The sequence below is a fragment of the Capra hircus genome, unplaced genomic scaffold, assembly GCF_001704415.2.
Source record: "Capra hircus breed San Clemente unplaced genomic scaffold, ASM170441v1, whole genome shotgun sequence".
NCBI lineage: Eukaryota > Metazoa > Chordata > Mammalia > Artiodactyla > Bovidae > Capra > Capra hircus.
Window position 1 is genome coordinate 83,514 of NW_017190143.1, and position 13,815 is coordinate 97,328.

The window sequence follows — 13,815 nt, forward strand, 5'->3', positions numbered from 1 at the left end:
CTCCATATCTCCCATTTGCCCTACTCTTCAGTTGCATTGCAATGAAACCCCAGCTTCCCGAGAGAGACAGAGATAGAGACTGAGACAGCAGTGTTGAAAAAGTTGTGACTTGTGAGCAAGAGATTAAAAGAGACAGACAGATGGAGGATGGATGCAAGGTATGTGATGGGGATGCACTTGTCATGGAGATATTTGGGATGTGTGTATGAGGCTGGTGTTTGTAGAATTGGGGTATGTGACAGGATAGCTAATCTTTGGGTTTAATGCTGTAATTTTTTCTCTGTCTGCTGGAAGTCTTTTAACTCGTTTATAGCATCTTTCATCAGATTATGGTTTTATATTTTGATGGGTAAAACTGGAGAAATGGTGGAGCATGGTGATAAAGAGTGCCTGGGTTCCACAGCAGATTTTATAAACTGAGGTGACCTAGGGCAAGTGATTTAACTCTGCTGTACCTTGATTTCCTAATCTGTAGGATGAGTAATAAATGGAAGCCTCCTCAGAAGTCTGTTTTGAGAATTAAAATGAATTAATACAGATAAAGTGCCAAGAATGATTGATAGATGTTTTATTTTACTGTTATTTCCTTTATAGCTTTGCTTTTTGTATCCTGTTTAAGAAAGCCTCCTTTTTTTTGCCAAAGACTTAAACATATTCTCCAAACATATTTTTTTTTCTGATATTTCTTACAGGTGTTTTGTGTGTTTGGCCATGGCACGCAGCATGTGAGCTCTTAGTTCCCCACCCAGGGATGAACCTGAGCCCTCTACAGTGGAAGCATAAAGTCTTAGCCACTGGACAACCAGAAAAGTGTGATAGGTGTTATTCTTTTTTAATGGTTAGGTCTTTAGCCAATTTAGAATTAATTTTTCTGAATTGAGTAAATTAGGAATCGAATCCCTCTTCCCCAGAAGACAGTCATTCTCCCCAGACCATTTTAGTAACTAGTCCATCTCCCAGTGACTTGAAGTATCACTTTTGTCATTTACTAATTCCCATAATACATTGATCTAGTTTTTCTATTCCTACTCCCATATTACAATGTTTTAATTACTAGAACTTTGTCAGACATTTTGAATTTGGTTAAGACGGCGCCCTCCTCTTTCTTATTCTTTTATAAATTAGATATTCTTGCATATTTAAGGCACCATAGGAACATCAGGTCTGCAAGTTCCATTTTGCAGTAATGTATTGATTTAAAAAAATTAATTTGGGAAAGAATTGTCATCTTTATTATGTGGATAATGTTTGTGAGCATAGAGGGATGTGGATGTTTCCCAAGCCAACTTGGGAAATAAGGGTGCCCGTACAGGAAGGTGCAAAGCAAATGGGACCCCAGTGAAGTTCCCAGTGGTCCAACTGATGGGCATAGTCTTGGGACGTTGGGAGGGATAAAAGGAGGGCTGCAGGTCCGGATGTTTTGTGAGCTGACTGTACATCTGAAGATCTGGGTGGGACTCTCTGCTGTGTGCAAGCCAGCTTGCATATATCCAGCACACAGAGGAGCTCAAAAATTTTTGTTGAATCAGTGCACAAAGGAGTGACTCAATTAAATTTTGGAGAGATTATTGTATGTCAAACAACCTGCCAGCACTATTCATAATAGTGCTAATCTTCATAATAACCCTTCCAGACAGGTATTATGACCCCCCATTTGACAGGCCAGGAAAACCGAGGCTCAGAGAGGGGAAGTCCCTTGCCCATCTTCAAACCCAGGTCTTTATGATTCCAGAAGTCATCCACAGAAGGGACCAGTTTTCATTTCCATCATTCCACTCATTCATCCATCTGTCAAGGATTTACTAAGCACCTACTGGGAAGCACAACAACCAAATACAACAACTGCTCTAAATGACATAGAGTAGGTGGAGGGCTTCTAGGAAGACCACCTGGGCGGCTGGACTTTAGGTACCGAGAGGGTGAGGTTTCTGGTGTGCACCTCCAGGCAATGTATTACAGCCGCCTAGGCCTCAAGGCTAGGGCTTCCCTGGTGGCTCAGTGGTAAAGAATCCGCCTGCCAATGTAGGAGGCTTCGGTTCGATCCCTGGGTCAGGAAGATGGCTGGAGAAGGGAACAGAAACCCACTCCAGTATTACTGCCTGGAAAATCTCATGGACAGAGGAGCCTGGCAGCTACAGTCCATAGCGTCGCAAAAGAATCGAACATAACTTACTGACAAAACAAGGCCTCAAGGCTGTGGCTTTGGCTGAGGAGGCAACGCTAGATCAAGGTGGCAGCACGGTTTAGGCAACAAATATTACGAAGATTGGCCTAGAGGGGGCGCGTTTCCGCAGGTAGAAGCATAGCCTGGAGACCCTCCTCGCACAGACAGGCCATCAGTACGCAGGCGCAGAGGACCCAAGGCGCGGCTTAATATCTTGCGGAGGGATAATTTGCGAAGAGAAGGCGTGCCTCAATCAAATTACCTCTCATTGATTTGCCTCTGTCTCTGAGGGCGTGGCCCCTTCTCGGAATAAGGGCCTGCAGAACCTAGTTCTCTCGCAGTTTGGAGGCGTAGCTTAGGGCGGGTCCTTGAATCACCCCTCAATGATTGGTCGCCTCACCCGGAGGGCGTGGCCCGGCTATCTGTCTATCCGTGGTTCGGTCACTTCCTGTGGAGTTTCCCCAACCCGAGGAGGAGGGGGAGGAGGGCGAGGGGGAGGAGGGCGGTCGTCCGGGGTTAGGTTGAGGGGGTTGTTGGTCCGTTCTGGGCGGGGGATGACTCACGGCCCATCCCATCTCCCCGACGCCGTCCGCCCGCGCAGAGCTCGCTCCATGGCTTAGCGGAGGAGGCGGTGGCGAGCGGGGGAGGGGACTCTTAATTTGTTAGGGGGACCGGGCCGAGGCCCGACCGGCCTTGCAGGGCTCACCCGGGGCCGGGCGTCATGTCTCATGCGGCCGAGCCAGCTCGGGACGGCGTAGAGGCCAGCGCGGAGGGCCCTCGAGCCGTGTTCCTGTTGTTGGAGGACCGCAGGCCGGCCGACTCAGCCCAGCTGCTCAGGTGCGGGGCCGCCTGGGACCGGTAGTGCTAACTGGGGTTCCTGGGGGCCTGATCTTGGGGCAGCGGGGGCCAAGGGCTGTGATTGGAGGCCCTTGGGCTAGACTTGGAGGACGTCTGGGCGCCCGACTTGGGGGGGCACCTAAGGAATCCGGCGGCGGCTTGCTTGGAGTGAAGCTTAAAGGAGTCATGGAAGTGCATTAAGGGAGGCCTGGTTCAGATTTGGGGGGCCTCTTGACTAGGTCTAACAGGGGCTGATTCTGTTGTGTCCAGAAACTAGTCTAGGGTTGCTGAGCTTTGAGTACTGAGACTCTGACTAGAGGCTGAATTTGGGGTCTTTGAGTCGGGTATGAGGGGACATTGAAGGGACTTATTCCCTCTGGGAAGGGCTCCTGGAAGAGAGAGGTACTGTCTTGGGAGCTTAATTACTCCCAGTGGCTGGTTGCTGGAGGCTGTGTTTGAGGATAACATGACTCTGGAGGGATTTGGGGGTATCTCGAATATACTGCGTGGAACCATCCTTGTGAGTGTGTGAGTGAACAAGAAAAGCAACATTAGTCAAGACTTGATCAGAGTAATCCCCTCACCTGCCCACCCATTCAGCTGGGTAGTGGAAAAGCCGTCTTCCCAACACCCCTATAGGGGCTCAAATGGGAGACAGACAGGCAATGGAGATGGTGCCACCTCGTATCTCAGAGAAGGCCTCAGACCTTATTTTGGAATCCAGAGGAGGGTCTTGTTCCTGCTGCTGCCTGCCCTAGTCTCTCAGCCAGCCCTTTTCAACCCCTACACACACACAGACAGTTTTTTTTTTTTTAATCTCACCTTTCCAGACTGTCTCTCTGGCCCTGGAGACAATCTTGAATCTGACCCTAGAGCTGGAATGAGCACCAATTGCACCATCCTTGCCTAGGTGGATCTTCTCTGACATCTTAGCCTCACTTCCATCAGAGGGCCTGGAATCCCCAGCCCTCTCTGTGTATACCCTGCCTATCCCAGCCCCAGTGCCCACCTCTTCCAACTTCTGTGCAATGGATGTGTGAGCATGGGAGGGGGCTTTGCCTACTTTCTGCCTTGGGATTGTGCTGAGCTCAGCGGCTCCCTGAGCTTCCTCTTCCCAGCTTCCTGGGTGGTTTTAGGGCCCCAACTGTGGGTGAGGAAAGGGAGGAAGACAGATTCTTGGGGAGGGGCAAGAATTTTTGTCAAGGGAAGTCAATGACAATTTCAGGATTCTAAATCTTTGATTAAATTCAAGGATGCATATCCATCTGTCTATACGTTAATGTCCCTCACACACTAGGGTCTTGCACCCAGCATGGAGGGTTGAGTAGGAGCCTTTCCATATATCAATTAACCATCCTCTGATGTCTTTATAACAACTTAGAGCATCACAGTAGCGGCAGTAGTTGAAGGGGAGGTGTGTTCGTGGCTTCTCATTTTGTGTGTCAGCGGGTTTTGGTATTGGAGGTGCGTTTGTGTTTTGATTTATCCAAAAAACTGGAGAGGGCTGGACAGGCTCCTCTGACCAAGAAAAAAATGTTTATATAAAGCGGATCATCCGCCCAAATTCTCCCTCTTGTAAATCCAGATTGTTGGACTGAGGGGAGCCTCTGTTATCCCCATCTTGTTTTTGGATGCCTATTCGCATCCCACAAACTCTAGCTGGGGCAGGGTTGGTGGGGAGGGAGCGGGGCTCATTTGCAAAGCGGTGGATCCTTCAGTAAAGTGAATCAGCTACCCCAGTTCTCTTTGTGATGCATTCAGTTTGTGTTACAATAGACTGTTCTGCAGAGGGATGACCCTACTTGGACCAACGTGGGCTCACCTTCAGCAGCTAGGAAAACAGCGGGGGACTGTGGGGGCTGGGTGAACTCTGAATGCGGAATCAGGAATCCCTCAAAGTGAATTGTCACTCCTAAATTCTTCATTTCTATTTTCCTGAAACCCAGGTTGTACACGTGATTGTTAGATCGAGGAGCTGGGATCCATGCTTATTATTTTGAATCTTAAGGAGCTATGGGTAACACGGAGCAAAAGAGAGTGGGGAGGGAAGAAGACCTGGGAATTCATGGTGGTGGTTTTAGCAAAGTGGCGGAACGCGAAGGCTACACTCGGTTCTCCCTCCTGGTGTGCGCTTCTGTTCTCTCTCTCTCTCTCTCTGTGCGTGTGTGTGTGTGTGTGTGTGTGTGTGTCTCTCTGTCTGTCTGAGGGGAATGATATCTGCATACAATCACTGACCATTACCCCTGCCTTTTCCCCACCCTCAGCCTGAACTCTTTGCTTCCGGAGTCCGGGATTGTTGCTGACATCGAGTTAGAAAACGTCCTTGATCCAGACAGCTTCTACGAGCTCAAAAGCCAGCCCCTATCGCTACGCTCAAGGTATGTCTCCTCTGACTTCCCCTCCCGATTCCTCAGGCACCCACCTCCATCCCCGCTTGATGGGCAGAGGTCTCAGTGCCAGCCCAGCCCATTCTCTCACCAGCCTAAACTTTTCAGAGAGTAAAAGAACCAGAAAGAGCATGTAAAAAGCAGGAGGCCAAACTAGGATTCCAGTATCTCAGAGGAAATCTCCTCTGCTTCCTCCCGCCCCACCTGCTCATCCATTCATGATAAAAATTGCAGCGTGCCTGGAGTTCCCAGACCCGGGGCGTGGCGTGCTTAAGTCCAGCCCCCAAGTGGGTGGAGCCGTTCCCCAAATCCCGGGTCGTCCTCCCTCCTAACTCCACGAATTCACTCCCCTCGCCCTTTAAGAACCCCTGCTGGTGTCTTCTTTCCCCCCAAGCTTGCGAAGTCGAAATGTGCTGAATCATGGGCCTGGGCTCTAAGAGAGGGGAGGGGACCTGGAAGAGGGGCAGGAAGAGAGGATTGTGAAATCTCCTTTTCAAGACTGACTAGCTCCTGGGACCAGAGGCCTAAGCAGGGAAGAAGGGCTTTCGGTTGCCCGGAAGCCTGATGCCCGCCCCCAGGAGATCAGGGAGTATGTCCAGCCTGAAATAGAGCTTAGGAGCCTTCTGTGCCACAGTCTTAATTCTGTTTCTTTCAGCTCTCCTTTAAATTGGTCCCAGAGCTGAACAGTGATAGCTCAATATAAGAACAGGCCCCAGTCCTGGCTTCACCCTAAGGACTGAGGGCTAAAGTTGCCCCAGCAGACTGTGAGCCCTGAGTGTGGCTACTGGGTCTGGTTCCTGTATCTCCCCACTATGTTGTGGCTTCTGGAGGTGGAGAACAGGCCAGGTTCTTCTGTCTGCTCCATCCCCCTGTGACTCCTTAGGCTGGGGGCTGAGACTTTTAGCTTACCTGTGGCCCCGTATTTCCCATTCCACAGCCTCCCAATATCACTGCAGGCCACCCCAGCCACCCCAGCTACACTCTCTGCATCATCTTCTGCAGAGGGCTCCAGGACCCCTGCCATGTCGTCCTCTTCTTCATCGCGGGTCTTGCTGCGGCAGCAGCTAATGCGGGCCCAGGCCCAGGAACAGGAGAGGCGTGAGCGTCGGGAACAGGCCTCTTCCTTCCCTAGTCCTGCACCTGCCTCTCCCGCCATCTCTGTGGTTGGCGTCTCTGCTGGGGGCCACACACTGGGTCGTCCTCCCCCAGCTCAGGTGCCCAGGGAGGTGCTCAAGGTAAGGCCATATCCAGAGGCCCTGGGAGGGGCTCCTGGTGACTGAGGATTGGCCCTGGTGGCTTTGGGGTGAGGTCCTAGGGGCTCTAAAGGAGGGTCTTGGGTACTGGTAAAAGGGGGCTGTGCTGGTATCCCACTGTGCTTTGGGTTTCCAAGGTGTTCCCGTGGAGTTGTGAGGGGTTCTTGGGGGCCATAGGATGTCTTGGTGGCCCATGGAGGTGCAAGAGTGCCCTGGAGTCTGTGAAGTGACTCAGTAGGAAGCACTTTGTGTCTGGTGATGCATTAGGAGTTCTTTGGCATTGGAGTGTCTTGGGAAGCCGTGTGTGTGGTTCCCAGGTTTGTTGAGCGGGGTCAGAGACTTTGCAGACGTGGGGAGTCTTGGGGGGCTCCAGAAGCTGAAGGAGTCTGCCAGCCTTGGGTAGATCTTGGGGGGCTGTGCAGGATCTCTGAGAGAGGGAGTTTTGGTCCTAGGGGAGAGTTACCAGTGTTTGGGGGTTGGGGGAGGGTTCTCAGATTCTGGGCCTGGCTTGCCATCCTGAGCCTAGAAACAGATGACTTCTGGGAGGCAAACTGGGGCTCAGAGTTGCTCTTTCTGAGCCCTGTTCTGCCTTGTTCCCTCCTACCCCATCTCCCTTTCATTCCACAGGTGCAGACCCATCTGGAGAACCCAACACGCTATCATCTACAGCAGGCGCGCCGACAGCAGGTGAAACAGTACCTGTCCACCACACTTGGGCCCAAGCTGGCTTCCCAGGCCCTCACCCCACCACCAGGGGGTGCTAGTGCCCAGCCGCTCCCCACCCCCGAGGCTGCCCACGCTCCTGGCCCCACCAGCAGTGCTCCCAACAGCCCCATGGCGCTGCTCACCATCGGGTCTAGCTCAGAGAAGGAGGTGAGTGGCTGCAGACGACCCTCACATGCTCCCCCTACCCCAGCTTCTTCTAATGCTCTTCTGTATTTCTCCCAGATTGATGATGTAATCGATGAGATCATTAGCCTGGAGTCCAGTTACAATGATGAGATGCTCAGCTATCTGCCTGGGGGCAACACAGGGCTGCAGCTCCCCAGCACGGTAAGGCCCTAAGAGGGGAGGTTGGTCTAAAAATTTGTCTCTCTGTCCCTGAGGGATAGCTTATGTACACCCAAGCTGGCTATATATAAGAGATTCTCATGTTGAATTGTACTGAGATAGAGTGTGGGGGCTGAATGATAAGAACGGGGCACATCAGTGTCCTGGGGCCACGTTGGACTGCATGAACAGGTTGACTTTGTAGACTTTGATACATACACAGTGGGAACTTTATGGACATATTAGGGCATACCAAAGCACTCAAGCTTCACTGTGAGAAAAAAGAAGAGGAGGACTCTTGTAGCATTTTGAATGTATTAAGACATTCAGATCATGAGGACATACACAGACCATGAAGTGATTGGAACATGATATGCCAAAGGTAGCCAGATTTGATGTACTTGGACCTTGAAGTAATTAGAACGTACCACATCTCTTACAGTGAACTGTGCCAAGAGGCTGGGTCCTTGTAAAGATTGGATAAAGCTTTCTAGAGTAAGAGATGTACCAGTGAACTATAACATTCTGGTTTTGAACATTCCAAGAGTCCCATAACTCGCTTGGGACATAGCAAGTGGCTATAGCTTTACTTCTTTCCAGCTCATCAAGAAGATAGAAGCGCGTGTAAAAATGGTATCAATTTATCAGAATTTTTCATTGATTTGGACAACAGCTAAAGATTGGGATTTATATTAGACAGATCCAGTGGACTAGTGGGGGGGTTTCAAGAAATGAAAACTCATCAAGAGGTGGGACTGATCGCTTATGGATTAGTTTCTTGCCCTAGGGTGTATTCAGGAGAGTTTGAAGGAGAAAACAAACTAGGTGATGTAAAAACAGTGCTTGTTGAGTGGTTGGAAAAGAAATCCTGAGATCAGAATGTGCAAGATGTTAGAGTCAGGACCTTGGTGAATAGCAGCTGGAGATTGTATGTAATGTGATGCAATGCAGTCACAGCAAAAGACTGGAGATTGGGCTGGGGAACTTTCCAGGAGGCCAGATTTGGGGTGAAATATTGCCATGACAATTTCCCAAGGTCTGAGAAGACTGGGTTGGAGTGTTCCAAGAATGCTGAATTGGAATGTCATGCTAGGAGGGGCTGAAATGTTGCATTGGAGCTGATAAAGGCCTGAGAAGGGTGGTTTTCTGGCACTTCTCTTCAGAGCCAGCCCTGGGGTTTGGGAGAGAGGCTTCAGAAGTCTCCAGGGGATTGGAGGGGCTATGGGGTCACAATGAACAGGCCAGGCAGGGACCGGTCCCCCAGCAAAGCAGGGTAGGTCCCCTTGACCCTGTCCTCCCTGTGAGTCACTGTATGAAATTCCCTTGACAGAGAAGGAAGGGTTCCCACATGGAGCCAGGCAATCCTTGCATGGGGGGTGGCCCATCTTTGGGGTGTGTGGAGGGTCAGGAACTAGGTTTGGAGAAGAGGCTGAGCCTGGGGTCTGTTCCAACCATGGTTTTTCTGCTCACTCTGCCCACAGCTGCCTGTATCGGGGAATCTGCTTGATGTGTATAGTAATCAGGGCGTAGCCACACCAGCCATCACTGTCAGCAACTCCTGTCCAGCTGAGCTGCCCAATATCAAACGGGAGATCTCTGGTAAGGAACAGGGTCTTGGCCCTGTGCCATCATCCTTTACCCCAGGGCAAGCCCCATTTCTACCAGGTCTGGAGGTCGGGCCTGGTTCTAGGGGAAGAGGGTTTAAACAGACAGTAATGGGGGCTGTTTGCCACCTTTGGCCGTATGGCCTATGGTCCTGCTTTCAGTCCACTTCCTCTTCTCTTGGGTTTAACAAATAGCCTGTTACCATGTCTTCTTTAAAAATCGAAAAAGGGTAGCACTTTGTAAGTAGTCACTTCCCCTGCCTGCGCCCACCAAAGCCTACCCCAGTGGCTACATGTGCTGCCCTCCATCGTCTGTCACCTTTCCCGGGCCTAGAAGCCCTGACCACTACCCCATCTCTTCCAGAGACAGAGGCCAAGGCCCTTTTGAAGGAACGGCAGAAGAAAGACAATCACAACCTGAGTGAGTGGGAGCATGTACCCCTGGCTGCGTGCCATGCAGCCCTGCTTCACTCTGCCCAGCCTTCCTTGAGTGGGTGGGGCTCTCCCTGCAGCAGCCTCTCAACTCCCCAGTTTTTCTCCTTCCCTCCTCAGCCTATTGATGACTCCTCTTTCTTTCCCTCACCTTCCAAGTTGAACGTCGCAGGCGATTCAACATTAACGACAGGATCAAGGAGTTGGGCACCCTCATCCCCAAGTCCAGTGACCCGTGAGTCTGGGCCGGGAGCCCCAGGGCCAGTGGAAGGTGGGACAGGGGCCCCACTCCCTGAAAGTCATTCCTGGGTGGGCCCACCCTAAATGGGAACCACCCAGGCGGTCCTGCTCGTGTGCCTCTTTCTCACCCAGCTTCCCTCACTCTGAGCAGGGTGGCAACCCCTCACCATGTCCCAATCTAAATTTAGGTGCATGACATTATGGTCCCTGTACCTCATCCAACCCCCGCATGAGTTTTCTGCTTATTTAGTACTTCTTTTATTTACTCAAGAAATGTATTCAGTTGCTTCTGCTTTGTGCCAGGTACCATGCTAGGCCCTGAGGATACCAGAGGGCACAAAACACACAAAAGTCCCCGACCTCATGGAACTGATGTTTTAGTGGGGGCAGACAGACAGCAAACAAGATAAATAAGTAAAATCTGGTGGTTATGATGAGTGTGGTGGAGAGGAATGAAGAATGGAAGGAAGAAGGGAGGATGCTGGGGAGGTCACAGTGTAGGGTGAGGAGAGGATAGGGACAGGGTAGGCCTCAGCTGATGAGGAAATATTTGAATAAAGAGCCTGAGTAGCTGAGGCTGGAGCCATCTGGGTGTCTAGGGAAAAAGAGAGCTCAAGGTGGAGGGCAGAACTGAGCTGGAGGCCCTGATGTGGAAATGATTTTCCATGTTGTAGGAGCATTGAGAAGCCAATGTGGCTGCAGTGAGATAAATCAGAGGGGGTCGATAAGAGGAGTGGTAAGGGATCAGGTCAGGGAGTCTCCTGGGTTTGGAGTGTGATGGGGCATCATTGGAGGGTTCCAGGCAGGTGGTTTTCATCTGAGCACTCCATACCCGTGATGGGCCTACACTTCAAGTTCCAGGCATGTGGCTGGGCGCTCCATCTACCTGGTGCAGTGCCCCCTTCAGCTCCCAAGAGACTCCACTCCCTTCTTTCCCAGCATTCCCTTCTTTCCTCCCCCTTGGGCTCCACAGGGAGATGCGCTGGAACAAGGGCACCATCCTGAAAGCCTCCGTGGATTACATCCGCAAGTTGCAGAAGGAGCAACAGCGCTCCAAAGACCTGGAGAGCCGGCAGCGATCCCTGGAGCAAGCCAACCGCAGCCTGCAGCTCCGAATCCAGGTCTGGAAGGAAGAGGCAGTAGCAGAGGTGGGGGTGAGGGGCTTCCTGAGGCAGAAGCAGAGGGAGAACAAGCCAGGATTTCCCCTCTGGGCATATTTGGGGGATCCCTGGGCTTCCTGACTCACATGTTGATGATGATGATGATCATAAGCAGTGATCATAACATTGTGCTGAGTTGCTTCAGTCATGTCCGACTCTGTGACTCCATGGACTGTAGCTCTGCAGGCAAGAATACTGGAGTGGGTTGCCATGCCCTCCTCCAGGGGATCTTCCCCACCCAAGGATCGAACCTGTCTCTTATGTCTCCTGCATTAGCAGGTGGGTTCTTTACCACTAGCGCCACCTGGGAAGATCAGTCATAATATTAACAAGAATAATAATGAATATTGGCTAACAGACATGGTGTTTATCTTGTGCCATGAACTGTGACAAGAGCCTTCTCTCCATTTACTAAGTTAATACAACAATCCTGTGAGACAGGGACCATTATTATACCCATTTTATGGATTGGGACTCTGAGGCTCAGAGACAGATGGTAAGCAACTTGCCTGACATTATGCAACTAGTGAGTGGCAGAGGCTGAATTTGAACCTAGGCAGCCTACTCTTTAAACTCTTAAATCCTCTGCCTCTGAAGGACCTCTGAACCCCATCTTGTCCTACCACCCCCCCCACCTATGTTTTGCAGGAGCTGGAGCTGCAGGCCCAGATTCATGGTCTGCCGGTGCCTCCCACCCCAGGGCTGCTCTCGCTGGCTGCAACTTCAGCCTCTGACAGTCTCAAGCCAGAGCAGCTGGATGTTGAAGAGGAAGGCAGGCCAGGCACAGCAATTTTTCATGCAGCAGGGGGCCTTGCCCAAAGTGCTCCCCATCAGCAGCCCCCACCACCACCCTCGGATGCACTTCTGGACCTGCACTTTCCCAGCGACCACCTGGGAGATCTGGGCGACCCCTTCCACCTGGGGCTGGAGGACATTCTGATGGAGGAGGAGGAGGGGGTGGTGGGGGGACTGTCAGGGGGCACCCTGTCCCCACTGCGGGCTGCCTCTGATCCCCTGCTTTCTTCAGTATCCCCTGCAGTCTCCAAGGCCAGCAGTCGCCGCAGCAGCTTCAGCATGGAAGAGGAGTCCTGATCACGCCTCACCCCTCCCCTGGGACTTCCCCACCCAGGAAGGGAGGACCTGTCAGGATGAGGCCCCACCTTTTCCCCCACCTTTCCATGAGACTGCCCTGTCCAGGTGTACCCCGGGGAAAAGGAGACTTGATGAGGCCCCACCTCTTCCCCACAGGACAGGCCAGTGCAGCTGTTCAGGCATGGAGAAGGTAGGGACATCAGGGCCTGTCTCCTGCAGATCACAGCCTGACCTTATCCCGTGGGACCCGCCCTTGCCCAGGTGAGGGAAAGAGATGGGATGAGGTTGGCCCCTGGCCCCTAGGGACTGTCCTAGCTGGTTTCCTGGGATAAAGAGGTGTCCGGCTACTGCTCCATCCCCTCTCGGAACCACCAGTCTAGTCCATCCTGGGAAGGAAGAGGAGTCAAAATGATGGCGGTCCCAGCTTAAGTGTTTAAGCCCTGTCCCTTCCCCTGTGAATCCTGCCCTGCCCAGGCAAGGAACAGAAGTGAGGATGAGAGCCAGCCCCTTCACCTGGGAACTCAGTCCTGGCCTTGTAACAATGGAGGACTCAGGCCCTGCCCCTTCCCTATAGGAACAACTCAGCGCAGGTATTTCAGGTGTGGAGGAGTCAGATCAGGCAGCTTTGTGGACATCACAGTCATTGTCTCTTAGCAATATCCCATCCAGCATTCCATACTGCAGGGAGGAGTGGTACTTAAGCTCCCCCCCGCCCCCCGACCCCCCCACCCCCGCCCCATCTTAACCTGGGACCAACTTGACCTAACCTAAGAGGGCTTTAAGCTGGCCTTGCCCTTGAAGAAGGGGGCAGATCTTGAAATCTTGTGGGTTGACATTCCAGACCTAGATCAGCAGTGAGTGAGAGTTAGACCCCGCACCCTTAGGCAGAGTGTTGTTTCGTTCCTTTCAGGGGTAGACTGGAGAGGTGATTGAGATTAGGGAGTACTTGGTCCAGTTTTACACAACCAGCACCACAGTATTCTTTTTCAACATGCAGAGGAACAGGATAAAGGAAGGGACCTTTCCAGGGAGTTCCCCAGCCAGGGAACAAGTGGAAGCCTATCCCACCAAGACAGAGGCATAGGGGAGGATTGTGAAAGCAAACATATCCACTCTTCTGTTATTCTGATTTTTTGACTCCCACCCCCTACTCGGAAGCTAAGTCACCCCCAACCTCTGGCCTCCACCCAGTTCTCCATTTGGAGAAATCCTTCCCATTTCAGAGTTATCAAGAGACACTCCCTGCTCATCCCCATCCCTCCTACACATATACCCAAGGTTGTCAGCTTTGAATTGTTGGGGCCATGCCCCGAGGAGGGTGTTCTGAGGGGTCTGTAAGTTTGTGATTAATAAATGCTAGGCGTGTTTGATGCGCTTTTAACTTTGGCAAAGAGTCTCCTGTTCTTGTTTTTGTCTGTGGAGTGAGCATGGCTCATGAAGGCCAGGAGGGAGAAAGGTTCTTGGAAGAAACAGATTTGAGAGGATGAATAAAACAATTTAGGTAGAGGGGCTGGAGGAAAACAATGTACAAACAAAATCAGTCCTCAACTATCTGCCTGGCAGCCGGTTGCAAGTGTTGTACCCAATTTATTATTC

General features: G+C 51.6%; 1 protein-coding gene across 4 annotated transcripts; it reads left to right on the plus strand.

Annotated features, from left to right (window-relative positions):
- The first annotated feature begins 2,665 nt into the window (after positions 1-2,665).
- Positions 2,666-13,610, plus strand: TFE3 (transcription factor binding to IGHM enhancer 3). 4 transcript variants are annotated; one of them, XM_018045102.1, is made up of 10 exons: positions 2,667-3,001; positions 5,266-5,379; positions 6,326-6,623; positions 7,269-7,514; positions 7,590-7,694; positions 9,173-9,290; positions 9,660-9,716; positions 9,887-9,962; positions 10,941-11,088; positions 11,776-13,610. In XM_018045102.1, exons 1-10 carry the CDS (start codon positions 2,886-2,888, stop codon positions 12,217-12,219), a joined length of 1,722 nt encoding a protein of 573 aa, XP_017900591.1. In that variant the 5' UTR covers positions 2,667-2,885; the 3' UTR covers positions 12,220-13,610. The 4 variants fall into 4 exon arrangements, with proteins under 4 accessions (XP_017900589.1, XP_017900591.1, XP_017900592.1 ...); XM_018045100.1 differs by having other exon boundaries at positions 2,666-3,001; positions 7,269-7,694; XM_018045103.1 differs by lacking the exon at positions 2,667-3,001 and having other exon boundaries at positions 5,274-5,379; positions 6,345-6,623; positions 7,269-7,694.
- Positions 13,611-13,815: the final 205 nt, after the last annotated feature.